We start from the raw sequence: 15,638 nt of genomic DNA on the forward strand, positions 1-15,638 counted from the left end.
TGCAGGGCTCTGATGTGAGCTCATGTCTTGGTTCCACCTTCCTTTTCCAGCTTCCACCCCCTCTCCTCCACCAGCCCCAGACTCCTCCTTCTCACCCATTTGCTTTCCTGGAAGAGAGGACAAGAACCTCTCTCTCTCCCTGCCCTCCAGCCACCTCTTCCTCAAACGCAGGCTTTGGGCTCAGGCTGAAGGTTTCCCCCCCCCCTTTGGGCTCTGCTGGGTGCTCCAGCAGCTCTGCTCACTCTGCAGAGGAGCCTGGTGGGCACCAGGACTGCAGAATGTCCCAGGGAGGTGGGACCTGGACATGCTTTAGCCAGGAGGGAGGGATGTGGGATGTGGGGTTTGGGATGTGGGATGTGGGGTTTGGGATGTGGGATGTGGGGTTTGGGATGTGGGATGTGGGATGCAAAGCATCTCTGTGCCATGAGTTTGAGAGGTCTCAGCTGTCCCCTGTGGATGGGGCAGGCTGGACACGCCACCTGGGCTGCTGTTCCTGCTCCCTGAAGGAGAGCTGGGAGGCGTCTGGTGACACTGGTGACACTGGTGATACTGGTGACACTGGTGCTTTGCCTTTCTGTAGCCTTTGCCAGCAGATGTGTCCTGTTGGAGGTGTCAGTGCCAGCTCTGGGTCACCCTGGCTGCTGAGGGGCAGCTGGAAGCATCCCCAGAGGCATCAGGAGGAGCTTTTCCTGCCCTTTGGTGTCTTTGGGGGGTCCTGGCATTTCCCTCCTGCCCTGTTCTGAGGGCTGTGGGTGCTGGGTGGTACTTGGAGCTCTCCATGGGCTCTCAGGTGGGCTCTGGCTCTGCTTTTTGCTGCCCACAAAAGCCCAGATGAACAATTTGGGCACTGATGCTTCTGCCTTTCCCTCCCCTCCTGGTGCCACACAGGGTTCTCTTCCCTTCACAGTCCCCAGGTCCCTCCCATCAGGTTTCTGCTGTCACATCCCAGGGGGGGCTCAGACTGGGGTCCCAGCATCAGGCTGTCCCCTGGGGGTTTGGGGATGGGGGCTCTGCCCCTCTCTCCTCACCCCCCACCACCACGGGAGGTTGGTGCTGTGCTGTTCCCCTCCTGCAGCAGCAGTGGGTGCTGCAGCTTTCAGCCTCTGGGCTCAGGAAGGATGAGGATTTGGGCCAGTGCTTGCCCAGTCTGTGGCCAGCTGGTCCTGTCCATGCCATCCCCAAGCCTGGGGACATCCCGGGCAGGGATGTGGCTTGGTGCTGGCCTTGGCACTGGGAGGTTTTGGGTTGGACTCGTTGATTTTCAGAGCCTTTTCCAACCCACCTGATCCTGCAGTTCTCTGGAAGGAGCTGATCTGCTGAGCTCCTCACTCAGCTCCCCGACTCCTCAGAGTGGGGCTTGGAAACCTCGGCCCCAGAGCAGGAGAGGTGTTGAAAGGGAAAAGGCAGCTCCAGACAGAAAATCCTCCTGACACCCTGATTGCCTCCCCACCCCCTGGCCCGGGTTGCTCTGCAGCATTTACAGCTCTGCCTCAGCTTGCAGCAGGAAAATAACTGGAGCGTGGCCCTGGAAACACAGCAAGAGGAGGCTGGGAATGGGAACTTTCACTGCTGCAAACAGAGAAAAAAAAAAAAACCAACCCAAAAAACCCCAAACAACAACCTGGTTTTCTAGCCCAGAAAGTGCTCAGGAGAAAAGGGAGGTCAGGGAATAACAGGGGTGCAGGGCAGGACTTCACCCCTGAGGAGCTGCATGGGGCTGGGTGAGCTCTTAGAGCCATAGGATCATAAGATTATAGGATCACAGAGCCATAGGATCATAGGATCAGCTGGATTGGAAAGGGCCTCTGAGATCATCCAGTCCATCCCTGGTGTGGCCTGAGGTGGCACCCATCACCTCCTGCAGGGTGGTGAGAGCCTCTGCAAGGCAGCTGTGGGTGGGATGGATCCCCAGGGAAGGGTCACAGCCCCCAGGGATGGTTTTGCTGGTCCCTTCTCCTGGGGCTGGACATGGGGTGACTTTTCCTGCAGCCATCAAGGTCCCTCCACCCTGCTCTGCTCCCCTCCAGCTTTGGGGGGAACCTTTTCCTGGGGAAAAGGGATGGATCCTGGGCCAGGGGTCCCTGCCATCTCCATGCTGCTTCTCCTTGGAAGCAGGAGGCAGGAGTGTTCCTGCCCTGGGTGTTTCATTGTGGGGCTCCAAAGCCTTTCTCCCTCCTTGCCAAGCCTGGCCTGGGTCCCTCCTCTGGTGGCTGAGGGCACAAAGGGTGGCTTTGTTGTCCTCTGAAACAGGGACAAAACCATCCCTGAACCCTCTCTGCTGGGTGTGCTGTCCATCTCCTCCCATGGGGTGAGAAGTTCAGCCCCAGGTCTGTTCCCAACGAGGCTGTGTTGTGCCTGGGGCTGCAGAGCTCACCCTTACCATACAGGAAGGAAAAAGAAAAGCTGCTAAAGCTCCCAGGAAAAGCAATTTTTCTGCAGCCAGCTCTCCTGGGCTGAGCCCTTCTTGTCTTCTCCTCCTGGAGATGCACAGGGTGGGGGTTTGCAAGGGCTGAGGTGGTCCCCAAGCTGCTGTGGGGTTTTTTAGGGTGATCCAGGTGTAGATCTGCCCTGATCCCTGCCTGCTCTGACCCCTCCGTGCCCTTCCTTGGGTCCTCATCCCCATGAGGAGCAGAGCAGGGAGGACCATGAGGTCCCTCTGCATCCCATGGGATGAGCAGGGCTTTGTCTGTTTGTTTCTTCTGATCAAACAGTCATGGAGGGGCTTCCTCCCATTGGCTTCCAGGAGTTTCCTGGGTCTCCTGGTGGGACCTGAGCCTGGGGAAACCCATCCCCCACGAAGCAGATGGAAATTCAGAGGTTTTGGCTTTACCCAGTGCGTGGTTTGATGTTTGATGGGGTGTAAAGCAGTGTGTAAGGAGAGCCTGATGCTCCAAACCAGGGACCTTTTGGTGAGAACATCTCATTCCTCCCTCCTCCCCACCTGGCAAGACAGAAGCAGAGCTGCCACTTGCTGCCCTGGGCAGCTCCTGGTTTGCCAGGGACAAACTGTGCTCATTCTTCATGGTTTTGTTTTTCATTTCAAACGTTGCTCCTGAAGTCTCCTCACCCCTTCTTGCCAAGGACAGCCAGGGCAGGTCCCTCCCTGGCTCACTGTCTCTGCAAGCCCTCAGCAGCCCCTGTGCTGTGCTGGGAAACACCAACAGCTTGGCTGTCACCTGGAGTTTTCCCTTTTTTAATCTTTTTTTCCCTTCTTTAACACCCCATTTATTCTCTGCAGCCATTTCAGCCCAGTCCCCCTTGATGAACATCTGGCCACATCTGGGGAGGCTTCACCCTCAGTGCCCAGGGGAGGGGGAAGGTGCCACCCTTTGGGTCCATCCATTTTCTCTCTCTGGAGTTGTGCTTTTGCTGATGTCTGTTCCATGGTGGTCTCTAACCTGGTTGCTAACCAATCATTTTAATTTGTAGCTTGCAGAGGCTCTGACCAGCTCAGCACTAATTAACACCCCAGCTGCTCGGGCCCAGCCTCATGTAGGTATTTGCTCCATCCCTAACTGCCCCCCTTGCCTCCTGACTTTTCTGGGTGGGAAATGTGGGGATGTCTGTGTCTAAAGGTCTCGGGGAAAAAAAAACCAACAAAACCCTGGAAAAATGGAAATATCCTCCTAAAGGTGGAGTGATGTGGTTGAGGGCTTCCTGTGCTCCTCCATGTCCCACATTCCAGCTGGGGTGCTGGGACAAATCCCAGGCACTTTGCTGGAGATTTAAGGTGTTGTTCCTCCACGAGGAGGAAGGTTCCATCCCAGGGATGGGGTTCCTGCTTTGGACAATCCTGTGGATGTGGTGGTTTGGATTGTTAAGGAGAACCATGGAGCTCTCTGTGCTCCCAGCTCTTTAGTGCATTCCCAGATGGTGAAATGATCTGGTGAGATCTCCTCCATCCCCCTGCCCTGGTGAGATCTCCTGCATCATCACCCTTTGGATGAGATCTCCTCCATCACCCTCTCCTGGTGGGATCTCCTCTCCAGCCTCCTGCTGCTGGAGCACTTGCAGGATTCTGGTGCCTGTGGAGCATCTCCCAGGGCAGAGGAGCTCAGAAGGAGCCCTCAGACCCCCCTGAGCTATGGAACTGTCCCAAGGAGGCTCCTCTCTGCCCAGTTATGGGATTATGTTGGGTTGCCACGCTTGGGTTGCAAGGAGTATAAATAACCCGTCACAGTTAGCAAGGCTGGCCCAAGCCAAACAACAAAAAGTCAGGCTCTGTAAACTATTTGGAATAATTGGTTATTTGCTGTGTTTTCTAGCTCCAAACCAGAGCACATTTTTATGGTTTATCCTGTTAGTGTCAGCTGGGAGAGCTCTGGGTGTTGGGAATCTCCTCCTCGCACTGTTCTCTCCTGGTTTCATCCTTGGGACGTGGCCCGTGGCACTGGGTGGGAGCCCCCCAGGGACCTTTCCATCAGCTGAGGGGACAGGGGACAGCTCTGATGCTGACACTTCCCCCCCAGTGTCTCGGGCAGGAAAAGCAGGGAAAAAAATCTGATTTTTCCCTGGCACCTCTGCAACTGCTCCTGCTCCGCATTTGTAGGTGATGGAGCCCCTTGGGCAGGGGAAGCTGACATGGGGACAGCTGCCACCTTGCTTGGGCTTAGGTGGTCAGGAAAGCCCAAGGAGAGGTTTTTCTTTTCTTCTTTGCTTTTGTTTCATTATGTTCTGTTTGGTAACATCAGTAGAAATCAGCAGATACTCTCTAACCAACCTCTTTCTCTTGGGGCTGCAGAGGATCCCATGGGTAAGTGGGGACATCAGCTGAAATGATTTCGTGGTCACTCAGCACCTGTGGGATGCTTTAACCCAGCCAGGATGGGCAGGGTGGAGCTTTGGAGACAATAAAACAGGGCTGAAAGCAACGAAAGGCAATTTTTAAATTTTTTTTTTTTTTTTTTTCCTCAGAAAAGAGGAGGCAGCAGAGGCCTCAGAGTTAATTTCTCTGATGCTGCTATTAAATCCCATGTCTATTCCAGACAGCAATTTAAACCCTGCACCCACTGGCTTCAGACCTAACCCCAATAAACCTCAGTTCTGATTCCCCATTAGGGCAGCCTGCTGGAACTTGGGGAACTTCTAAAATAAGAGAGCATTCTTTTTTCTTTTCTTTTTTTTTTTTTTTTTTGGGCACATTTCAGGAGTCAGACTCAAAGCCCCTTTGCCTTGGCTTGTGCAGATTTCCAAAAGAAATGATGTTCCCATGAAAGCTGTGGGTCTGCTGCAGCATCCTGGGAGCTGGGGGGAGGTTTGGGTGGGAATGAGGCAAATTCTGCTGCGGGGCAGTGAGGGGATGGGCAGCTTGAGCCCCTTTCTTCATGAATATCAGTGAGGAGAGGGTTGTGTTCCTCCTGAGAGGTACAGCACCTGGGGACCACTTTTTTTAGTGGAAATCTGTGAGTTTTAATGGATGCATTGATTTGCTCACGTTGTTTGGATGGAGGGGTTGGGATTTGCTGGGGTACAAACCCAAAAGGCATTTCCCATCCCAGAAATCCCTTCCAGGCAAAGTCCTCTCCTCCTCCCTGAATTTCAACCTGTCAGCTCAGAGTTCATTTGTCTCATCCCTTCTCTGGTCCTGCTCTTGGGAAAACCCTCCCCAAAGGGACAAAATCTGACCCTGACAAAAGCAAACAAACACAAAAAAACCCCAAAACAAACCACAACCCAAACCCCAAACATTGGAAGTTTCCTGTGAGCTCCTCCCCTGAGGTTCATCCCGAGAGCTCCAGCTCCCTGGAGTTGCTGTGGATGCAGCAGTGGGGTTGGGAGCATCCCAGAAAATCCTTGGAGTGAGGAGCTGCAGGGTGGGCTCATCCCAGAGTCCCCCAAAGCCCCCCAGGCCAGGCTCCAGCTCCAGCTGGGGGTGTTTTTGGGGTGGGATGTGTGACTCTGGTGTCCCCTGGCACAGGAGGAGGAATTCATTGACTGGTGGAGCAAATTCTACGCGTCCACAGGAGAGAGGGAGAAATGTGGCTGCTACCTGGAGAAGGGCTTTGACACCCTGCAGGTAAGAGTGGGTCTGACCCATTGCACCTGCTCTCTCCCTGGTGCTTTTCCAACAGCTTTGATTAAGGTTTTTTTTATGACTTTTTTTTTTTTTTTTTTTACTTTGAGGCAAAAAAACCCCAAACAACCGAAGTCAGAATTTTCCTGGGGAGCAGGTATTTTTAGTTAAAAAAAAAACAAAAACAACTACTTTGCAAACTCAAGGTTTGGGGGAGTTATTTATTCATTTATTTATTTTTAAATCCTTCCTGGTAATTTCCCCTTTTGCAGCCTTCAGGAAGTTGTCACTTTTCTAAGTGGCAGAGGAGGTGGGGACCTTCCCCCTGCAAAGGGTTTGGGGAGGAGAAGGAAAAGCAGAGGTGGCTCAGGGGGGGGTTGTGCTGAGATGAGCACAGAGACCCAGACAGGACCAAACTGGAGAAGAGTTTGTCTGGAGGCTGATGAGAAATCCTGCCTGAGTTTGGGTCTCCTGTGAGGGGCTCCCCTTGCCAGGAGCCTGCTCTTCATCACTGCCCTGGGGAGGGGACACTTCTGTCCCAGGACTGACAAGTTTGGGTCAGTTTTTGCCCTATCTCCCCGGGGACATTCTGCAGGTCCCCCCTGCCCAGGACCAGTCCCCCCCTCACCCCATCTCCCCCTCCCCAGGTCTATGAGACGGAGCTGGAGAAGCTGGAGGACTTTGAGCATCTCTCAGACTTCTGCCAGACCTTCAGGCTCTACCGGGGCCGCTCGGAGGACTCCAGGGATGACCCCTCCGTGGTGGGGGAGTTCAAGGTCTGGTGGTTTCTGCTCTGCAGGGGGAAGGAGCTGGTGCTGAGGGGTTGGTGCCAGCTGGGCTGGTTGGGTTGGGACATCACTGAGAATTGGGCCAGAGAAGCAGAGCACTGGGCAGCTCTGGCTGCTGAGCTCCCACCAGTTCCATCCCAGACTGGTCCTTAAAGCTCTTCCAGTCCCAGTGTCTGGATGGGTGAGTCAGGAGCTCATCACCCCCCTCCTGGCTCCCTGGGCCATGAAAGGCCTGGAGGACATGGTCAGGTCTAGAGGACAAACAGGGGTCAGGATCTGGGCTCTGACCTCAGGGGGCTTGGACTGAAGACCTTTAAAGGCCAACCCAGCCCAGCCCAGCCCAATCCAGTCCATCCCAACCCATCCCATCCCATCCCATCCCATCCCATCCCATCCCATCCCATCCCATCCCATCCCATCCCATCCCATCCCATCCCATCCCATCCCATCCCAACCCAGCCCAACCCAACCCCACCCCACCCCACCCCACCCAATCCAGCCCAGCCCAACCCAACCCAACCCAACCCAACCCAACCCAACCCAACCCAACCCAACCCAACCCAATCCAATCCAATCCAATCCAATCCCACCCCACCCCACCCCACCCAACCCAACCCAATCCAATCCAACCCCACCCAACCCCCCCCATGTTTCTATGACCCCACCCAACCACCCAGCCTGTTGTTGCCAACCTGCTCCCACGTGACCCATCCCCAGGGGGGGTCTGCAGGCACCTCTGTCCTTCACAGGGCTCCTTCAGAATTTACCCCCTCCCCGATGACCCCCGGGCCCCGGTGCCACCTCGGCAGTTCCAGCAGCTCCCTGACAGAGGACCCCAGGAGTGTCTGCTCAGGGTCTACATCATCCGGGCCTTCAACCTCCAGCCCAAGGACCCCAATGGGAAGGTATCCTCTGGGAAAACTCTGTGCTGACCCAGGGGGGCTCCTGCAGCCTGGATTGAACGGATGAATGTTTGCATAAATGACTTAAAATGTCAAAGCCACGGTGACAGCAGAGAAGGTGACAATCTGCCCTTTCTTTCTGCCTCCCCTGCAACATCTGGGGATCCCAGGAGCCAACTCTTCCTCCACCCCGAGGGATTTTGCAGTAGGGTTGGACAAAAGAGCTCAATAAGTTGCATTGGTTGGTTTGTTTGGTTGTTTGGTTGGTTTTTTGGATTTTGGTGCCAAAGGAAACAAGACCTGGCCTCTCCCATGGCCGCTTTTTGCAAAGCTTTGCCAGTCTGGAAGGAAAATTTCAGTGTAAAAAGAAAATTTTGTTGGTTGAAAAAGAAAAATGTGCATTTTGTTTCACTCTGCAGAAAAAAAAAATCAAGGAGTTGTGAGAGAGAAGCTTAATACTTGCTAAAAATGTCAAAAATCTCTGATACAATCTGTAGATGCACAACGAGATTTCATGTTAAAACATGCTCCCACTTTAAAATTATTTTAAATTTTATTTTTACTTTAATATTTATTTTATTTTTCATTTTTCAACTTGTAGCAGCATCTTGGAAACAGAGCTTTGGAGCCACGCTTTTTTTTTTAACCCAAATGTCTTTCTTTTGGCTTTTTAGCCCCCTACCTTTATAAATCTCTTCCCCAGCAGACCCCAAACCAGAACATCCTGAGTCCTGAGGGACCCCCATGGGGTGGTTTCCCCACGCTGGGAGGAGGGGAGGCAGAGGTTTTCCTGTGCCCTCAGCCCTGCCCTGACCCCTCCTTGCCTTGCTTCCCATTCCCATCTTTAGTGTGATCCCTACGTGAAGGTCTCAGTGGGAAAGAAATCCATCAGTGACCAGGAGAATTACCTGCCCTGCACGCTGGAGCCTGTCTTTGGAAAGTGAGCTCAGCCCGGGGCCTCTGGGAGGTTTTGGGGTTCTGTCCTGGGGAGGGAACAGGGATGAGCCAGGGAAAGGCTCCCAGACTGCATCCCAGCTCAGGATGGAGGGAGCAGCCTCTGGTTAAAGGTGTCCCTGATACCTGGAGAGGGGATGGGATGGGGTGGGGTGGGATGGGATGGGATGGGATGGATGGGGTGGGATGGGATGAGATGGGATGGGGTGGGGTGGGATGGGATGGATGGGGTGGGATGGGATGGGATAGAATGGGAGGGGATGGGATGGATGGGGTGGGATGGGATGAGATGGGGTGGGATGGAATGGGATGGATGGGGTAGGATAGGATGGGATGGATGGAATGGGGTGGGATGGGATGGGATGGGTGGGGTAGGATAGGATGGGATGGATGGAATGGGGTGGGATGGTGTGTGTGTCCATTTCCCACGGGGCATCAGGCTCAGGGGGATCTCTTGGCTCCCCTCGTGCAGGATGTTTGAGCTGAGCTGCACGCTGCCTCTGGAGAAGGACCTGAAGGTCACACTCTATGACTACGACCTCCTGTCCAAGGATGAGAAGATTGGGGAGACCTCCATAGACCTGGAGAATCGCTTCCTCTCCAAATACGGGGCACGCTGTGGCCTCCCCCAGACCTACTGCGTGTGGGTACCTGGGGGGCTTGGGCAGGGATCTTGGGGTCTCCTCCCAGGGGATCTGAGCAGTGCTGTGCTTCAGCACTGAGACGTGTCTGAGTGGGAGAGACACCAGAGGAGCCCCACATCCGAGCACCTTCCCTGAGCTCTGGGACTGCTCCAGAAGCATTCAGACCCCATGAATGTCCCTGGGGATGTCCCGTTAGGTCCCTGGTGCCTCTCGGGCACGCCGTGGTGAGGGCATCCCTGGGCTCAGGGTGAGCTGGTGGGTCTGGGGGGGTTATCAGGGGCTGAGGGACACCCAGCTCTGGTCATCAGTGAGCACAGAGTCAGCTGCACCTTCCCCAGGGTGGGGGGACACTGCTGGTCCCACCAGGTGACAAACTGCTGGGTTCTTCCCTCCTCTTGGGTTTCAGCTCTGGACCCAACCAGTGGCGGGACCAGCTCCGTCCTTCCCAGCTGCTTCACCTCTTCTCCCTGCAGCACAACTACAAAGCTCCCACCTACAAGTCTGACCGGGTGATCTTCAGGGAGCAGGAGTACCTCCTGTCTGAGCTGGGTAAGGGAACAGGGCTGCCTGGCCTTGCCAAGAGCTTCCCTTCATCCAAGGGCCAGGGATGGAGTGGGAGGTCAGGAACATCCCCCAGGGGACCCAAGGCTGGGTGATGGCCACATCCCCATCCTCCTCATCTTGCTGCCCTTCTCCCAAGCCTGGGTCTGCCCCAGGTGAGGAGCAATGGGGACGTTTGCATCACTGTGTTTTGGGGCTGGGGTGACTTGAGGGAGCCAATCCCCAGGGACACTGCCCCTGCTCCCTCCTGGGGGGTGAGGAGTGCTCCATCCATCTCTGTGCCAGCTCAGCCTGTGCCAGAAAGCAGGAAACAGCACCAAAAAAAACCCCAACCCAAAACCAACACTGGCCCCTGCAGGGCCCTGGGCATCAACTCGGAATTGTCCATAGCTGGGGGGGTGCAGCAGGGATCCTGAATGCTGGGAAGAAAGGAGGTAAAGATGTCCCACGTTGCTGGGCCCTGTCTGACCTGGCAGCTGCTCTCACCCAGCACCCCCAGGCCCTTTTCCAGCACATCCCAGCACTCTCTACACTTTCTTCTCCTGAGGAAACTGTGAAAGGACCAGAGGAGATGGATGGGAGCTGTGCCAGGGGAGGTTTAGGCTGATGTTAGGAAATATTTTGTCACTGAGAGAGTTGTCAGGTATTGGGATGGCCCAGGGCACTGGTGGAGTCACCATCCCTGGAGGCATTTAAAGGCATTTGGAGCTGATCCTTAAGGACAGGGTTTAGGAGTTGGCTGTGGTGTTGGTCAGAGGTTGGAGTGATGATCTTGGAGGTCTCTTCCAACCTGAACCATTCTGTGATTCTCTGAACACCCTGAGAGGAGGTTGGAGCCCGGGGGGAGTCGGGCTCAGTCCCAGGCAGCTCTCAGTAAGATGAGGGCAGGGGCTTCAGCTCTGCCAGGGCAGGGTTAGGTTGGATATTAGGAAAAAATTCTTTCCAGAGAGGGTGCTGAGGCATTGGAATGGGCTGCCCAGGGAGGGGGGGGATTCTCCATCCCTGGGGGTTTTTAAGCAGAGACTGAATGTGGCACTGAGTGCCATGGGCTGGGAACCACGGGGGGAGTGGATCCAGGGTTGGATTTGATGATCCCAGAGCTCCTTTCCAACCCTGGTGATGATTCTGTGCTCTTTGTCTTCTCTGTGGCAGAGGATGGAAAACCCCCCAACCCTCACCTGGGCCCTGTGGAGGAGCGTTTGGCCCTGCAGGTGCTGCTGAAACAAGGATTGGTGCCAGAGCACGTGGAGACCAGAGCTCTCTACAGCCCTCTGCAGCCTGACATCGAGCAGGTGGGTGATGGGCTGAGGGAATGTCACCTCCAGGTGGCCGTGGGGCTCTGCTGGTGACACCAGAACCGGGAGCTGGGCTGGCCCCAGGGAGGGGAGGCAGCTCCTGGGTGCTGGCTGGAGCTCAGCTCTGTGGCTGACTGGCTCAGGGATGCTCGGGGAGATGGATTCCAGCCTCCCCTGCCCCTCTGCATCACCATATTTTGAAGTTTTTATTGGTTTTGATTTATTTCCTGGGGGAAGGGATCCTGTTCTGATCCAAAGCTGAATGCAGAATTCTTCTGCAGCAGCCGTGGCCCCGGAGGCTCCTTTGGCAATGCCTCGGGGTGGTTTCTGCAGCACCAACCCAGCCTCAGGGCTGGAAGGTGTAAGTACTGCTGCAGAATGGAAGGTTTTGAGCCAAATGGATGATTTTAACCCATCCAAACCCCATCAGAACCCAGGCACCTGTCCTCAGCCCTAAGCCCCTTCCTCTGATTCCCACCCACGTGCATTTGGATCACAAAAAATGCTCCCAAAGAACAAAGGGATTCATTGGTACCTCTCACACGTGGAAAAAAGGGTTTGGGAGACCCCAGCTCTGCACAGCCACTGCTCTGCACCATCCCAACCCTTCCCCTCCTGTGGTTCCCCTTTAACCAGAGGATTTCTCCAGCACTGGGCAGCAGCAAACACAGCAGGAGCTGCTCAGACACCTTCTGGTGTGGATTCAGCCCAGGGGAAGGATGAGCAGGGGCAGGAGGTGGCTGGGATCAGCTGGCAAGGGGCTTCGTGCTGCTCTTACAGGTGCCATGGTCTTGTTGGACCAGGCATGGAGAGGAGGATTGGTGCTGCCTTCATCTCACAGGGCTGTAGGTGGGCAGAGTAATCAGAACTGTATCCAGAGAATCCTCATGGCTGGAAAGGACCCTCAGGGTCACCAAATCCAACCACCAGAGCCCCAGAATCAGCTCCTGAGGTGCCACATCCACCCACCTGGATACACCCAGGGAGCCCTGTGCCCATCCTTCCAACCAAGGCTGTGCACTGGGAGGATGCTGGGGGACTCAGTGTGTGGTGCATTCCCCAGAAATGTGGTTCTGACCCAGTGCAAAGCCAGAGACCCAGCTGGCTCGGGAGGGTTGGCTGCAGGGAGCTGAGGGCCAGGTTGGGCTTTGAAAGTTTTTTGCTGAAATGAGAGATTTTCTTGCCAAAAAAGCAAGCAAACCACAAACCCCTCTGTGATGTCTGTGATGGGCTGACTGGCAAACGAGGGCTTTTTATTTTTTTTTTTTTAATACTTTCAGCCCTTGAGACTGCACAATAAAATATTTTATTGGCACCCATTTGTGTTTTACAGTAAAAGGGACCACCTAAAATCCACCAGCCCTGGGGTTTCAGTGGGATTTCTGCTGCTCGGTCTCTGGAAGGGTTTTGTGAAAGTGGAATTAGATTTCCCCATCCCATCCCATCCCATCCCATCCCATCCCATGGTCAGAAACCCATAAAGCAGCCATCCAGCTGGTGGCACCTGGTGACACCATGGGACACAAGTGAGCTGCTTGCTTCTCCTTTACTCTGTCCCTTTCTAAATGTGCTCAGCCATGGACCTCAAAGCCAGGGTGCAGCTCCAGCGTATCCAGACCAACCACACTGAGTGTCTACCCAGCTGTCACTACAATAATTTAAGCATAATTCTTACTGACACTTTTCCATGAAGGGTTCTTCAGTTTTTCAGCCCAGGAGCCCTGGAGCACTTGGAGTTTTCTCTCTGCACTGCTCAGCTCTCCTGAGGAGCTGAAGAGAACCCAGGCAGGAGCCTCTCCAGCCTTCACCTCTCTTTCTTTCCGTGCAGGGAAAGCTGCAGATGTGGGTGGATCTGTTTCCCAAATCCCTGGGTCAGCCCGGGCCCCCTTTCAACATCAGCCCACGCCGAGCCAAGAGGTGACCTGGGGGTGAGGGGAGAGGGGAGGGCTGGGGGATGTCAGGGGGGTGGGATTCACTTCTCTGGGTGAGAAACATCCCCACGAGCTCATCTGCAGAGGATGAGGATTGGGACCCCCAGCTGAGCCCCCTGCCCGGGCTCTGGGGGTGGCTGAGGACCCAGCTCATCCCCTCCCATCTCCCTTTGCTCAGGTTCTTCCTGCGCTGCATCATCTGGAACGCCAAGGATGTCATCCTGGATGACCTCAGCATCACTGGGGAGAAGATGAGTGACATCTATGTCAAGGGGTAAGGCAGCCAAGGCCCTGCTGTGCCTCTGGGGACTGTCACCTCTGGGACCCACACAGGGATGAGGGGGCCACCACACAGCTGTGGGGGGGATCCAGCACCTTGGCAACCTCTCTGCTGGGCTCATGGTCACTTCTTGATGTCAGGAAAAAAAACAGGGAGACCTTAGAGCACCTTCCAGTGCCTGAAGGGGCTCCAAGAAAGCTGGGGAGGGACTTGGGACAAGGGCCTGGAGGGATGGGATGAGGGGGAAGGGTTTCCAGCTGCAAGAGGGGAGATGGAGAGGAGATCTTGGGATGAAATTCTTTGGGGTGAGGGTGCTGAGCCCCAGGGTGCCCCCAGAAGCTGTGGCTGCCCCATCCCTGGCAGTGTTGAAGGTTGGATGGGGCTTGGAGCACCCTGGGCTGGGAGAGGTGTCCCTGACCATGGCAGGGGTGGCACTGAGTGAGCTTTAAGGTTCTTCCAGCCCAGACCAGTCTGGGGTTCTATGATTTCCAGTGCTGGTTCCCTCCCAGCTCTCCCTGGGGCAGCCCTGGGCCTGTTCCACACACAGAGGTTGGCTTGTTTACATGGCTGCTTCTTTTGGAATTCCCTTTTTTTCTTTTTTTCTTGAAACACACAAAAATGTGGCAACCAGCAGTAACTCCTCTGGCACATTCACTTCTCTGCCTGAACTCCATTTACATTTTATCTTGTGTGAAATGGTGCAATCCCAGCCAAGGGACTTGCTTATTTTGTGTGCTCTTTGGATTTATGGGCAGGAAGAGGTAGGATTTTGAAACAGACTGTAAATCCCTGCTTTACAACCCCAATTTTCCTCCTGTAAATCCAGCCTGCCTGGTGCTTACCTGGTATTCACATCAAGTGCATTGCTATCAGCTCAGCCAAGCTGCTCCCTGCACCTCCGGGCTCCGAGACCCTGGAGCTTGGGGGGTGCTATGGGGGGACCAAAGAGCACCCAACCCTTCCTCATGGCCCTCACTTGGCTTTTGGCATCTCCAGTGATGGATTAAAAATCTTGCTGGGTTTCCTCATCTCCCTCAGCACTGGCTGCATCGTTACCATCCCTGGGGAAATCCTGAATAATCCCCCTGGTCCTGCTCAGGAGGTCCCATGGCCTGGTGATGCTTTGCATCCCTAAATAAAAGGATGATCTGGCTCCTCCAGAATCTGCCACTCACGCTGAGCTAAGAGGGAGCTGTGGAGTCTGGAGAACAAAGTCACCTCCTGGATTTCAGGACTTCTCTTCACCTTTGGGTGCTGCAGGTGCCATAAGCCCCACGGGTCCAAAAAGGATTGGATGGATGAATGGGCCAAAAACCAACCCAACCCCCCAGGAGATGGTTAATTTTGTATTATTAATTAATTATTAATTATTGTCACAAACCCATTGTCTGTAGCTGAGGAAATCTCTGACTGGAGTGTGGAGAGGGGTGTGGGAAGGTTCCAATGTCTGCTTGTCCCAGTCCTGTCCCCTCTGGGGACATCAGCCCTGGGCAGAGGGGCTTTGGGTGACCTTTGGGTGGTCCCCATGGCCACTTCTCTGTTGTGTTTCTACTTCTGGGGCACCATGACTTGAGTTCTGCTCACTGCTGGTATCTCCTTCCTGCAGGGAGGGGAAATCCTGCAAGAAAACCCAAAAGCTGCCAAAGAGGCCACCACACCGAGCCATTTATTTATTTGTGTGCCTTGGGATGGAGGAGGGGAGAGCTCCCTTCCCACAGCATGTTTGGGGCAGGGCATGAGCTCCTCCCAGGCTCTGGAGAAGAGGGGAATTGTTGTTATAGCTGGGGAAAAAAAAAAAAAAAGTTAATTTGAAATTTAAGTGAAAAACACTCAAATGAGATAATTGGTTTCATTAGGGATTCTCTCAGAATCCTCTGGCTCCTCTCCAGGAGGGCTCTGAGCACACAAATGGACATGCTCTGCTCTTTTGTTTTCTTTCCCTTGATTGCTGAAGACTGGAAAATCTTGGACAGGGAAAGGTGGCAGAAGGAAAACCTGGCAGCTGCAAAACCCACAGCTGGAAACAAACAAACAAATAAAAGTAATTGTTCTGGAAAGTTTTCAGTTTGCCCCTGGAGTGGCTGTGGGGTGACCACGGGAAGCAGTTGAAGAGCAGGAGGGGACACCAAGGTCTGATCCCACTCTGGGATTTCCCTGGGGAAGGACCTTTTGGCCATTTAGGGCTTTCAGTTTATAGCATCCCAGAAACCAACGGAGAACAGAGGGGGGGAAAAGGACTTTTGTTTTTTTGGAGTGTGCTGGAGCTGGAG

General features: G+C 54.4%; 1 protein-coding gene across 1 annotated transcript in view; it reads left to right on the plus strand.

Moving 5' to 3' along the window:
* DYSF (dysferlin) overlaps window positions 1-15,638 on the plus strand; it is a 61,082-nt gene that overhangs the window by 32,901 nt on the left and 12,543 nt on the right. Inside the window, 10 exon segments of the mRNA XM_071753117.1 lie at window positions 3,430-3,492; window positions 5,918-6,016; window positions 6,661-6,789; window positions 7,551-7,706; window positions 8,552-8,643; window positions 9,130-9,300; window positions 9,708-9,850; window positions 11,015-11,154; window positions 12,986-13,074; window positions 13,267-13,362. Coding sequence (XP_071609218.1) covers window positions 3,430-3,492; window positions 5,918-6,016; window positions 6,661-6,789; window positions 7,551-7,706; window positions 8,552-8,643; window positions 9,130-9,300; window positions 9,708-9,850; window positions 11,015-11,154; window positions 12,986-13,074; window positions 13,267-13,362 — 1,178 coding nt within the window.

This window comes from Heliangelus exortis, chromosome 10, assembly GCF_036169615.1.
Source record: "Heliangelus exortis chromosome 10, bHelExo1.hap1, whole genome shotgun sequence".
In the NCBI taxonomy this organism is placed as follows: Eukaryota; Metazoa; Chordata; class Aves; order Apodiformes; family Trochilidae; genus Heliangelus; species Heliangelus exortis.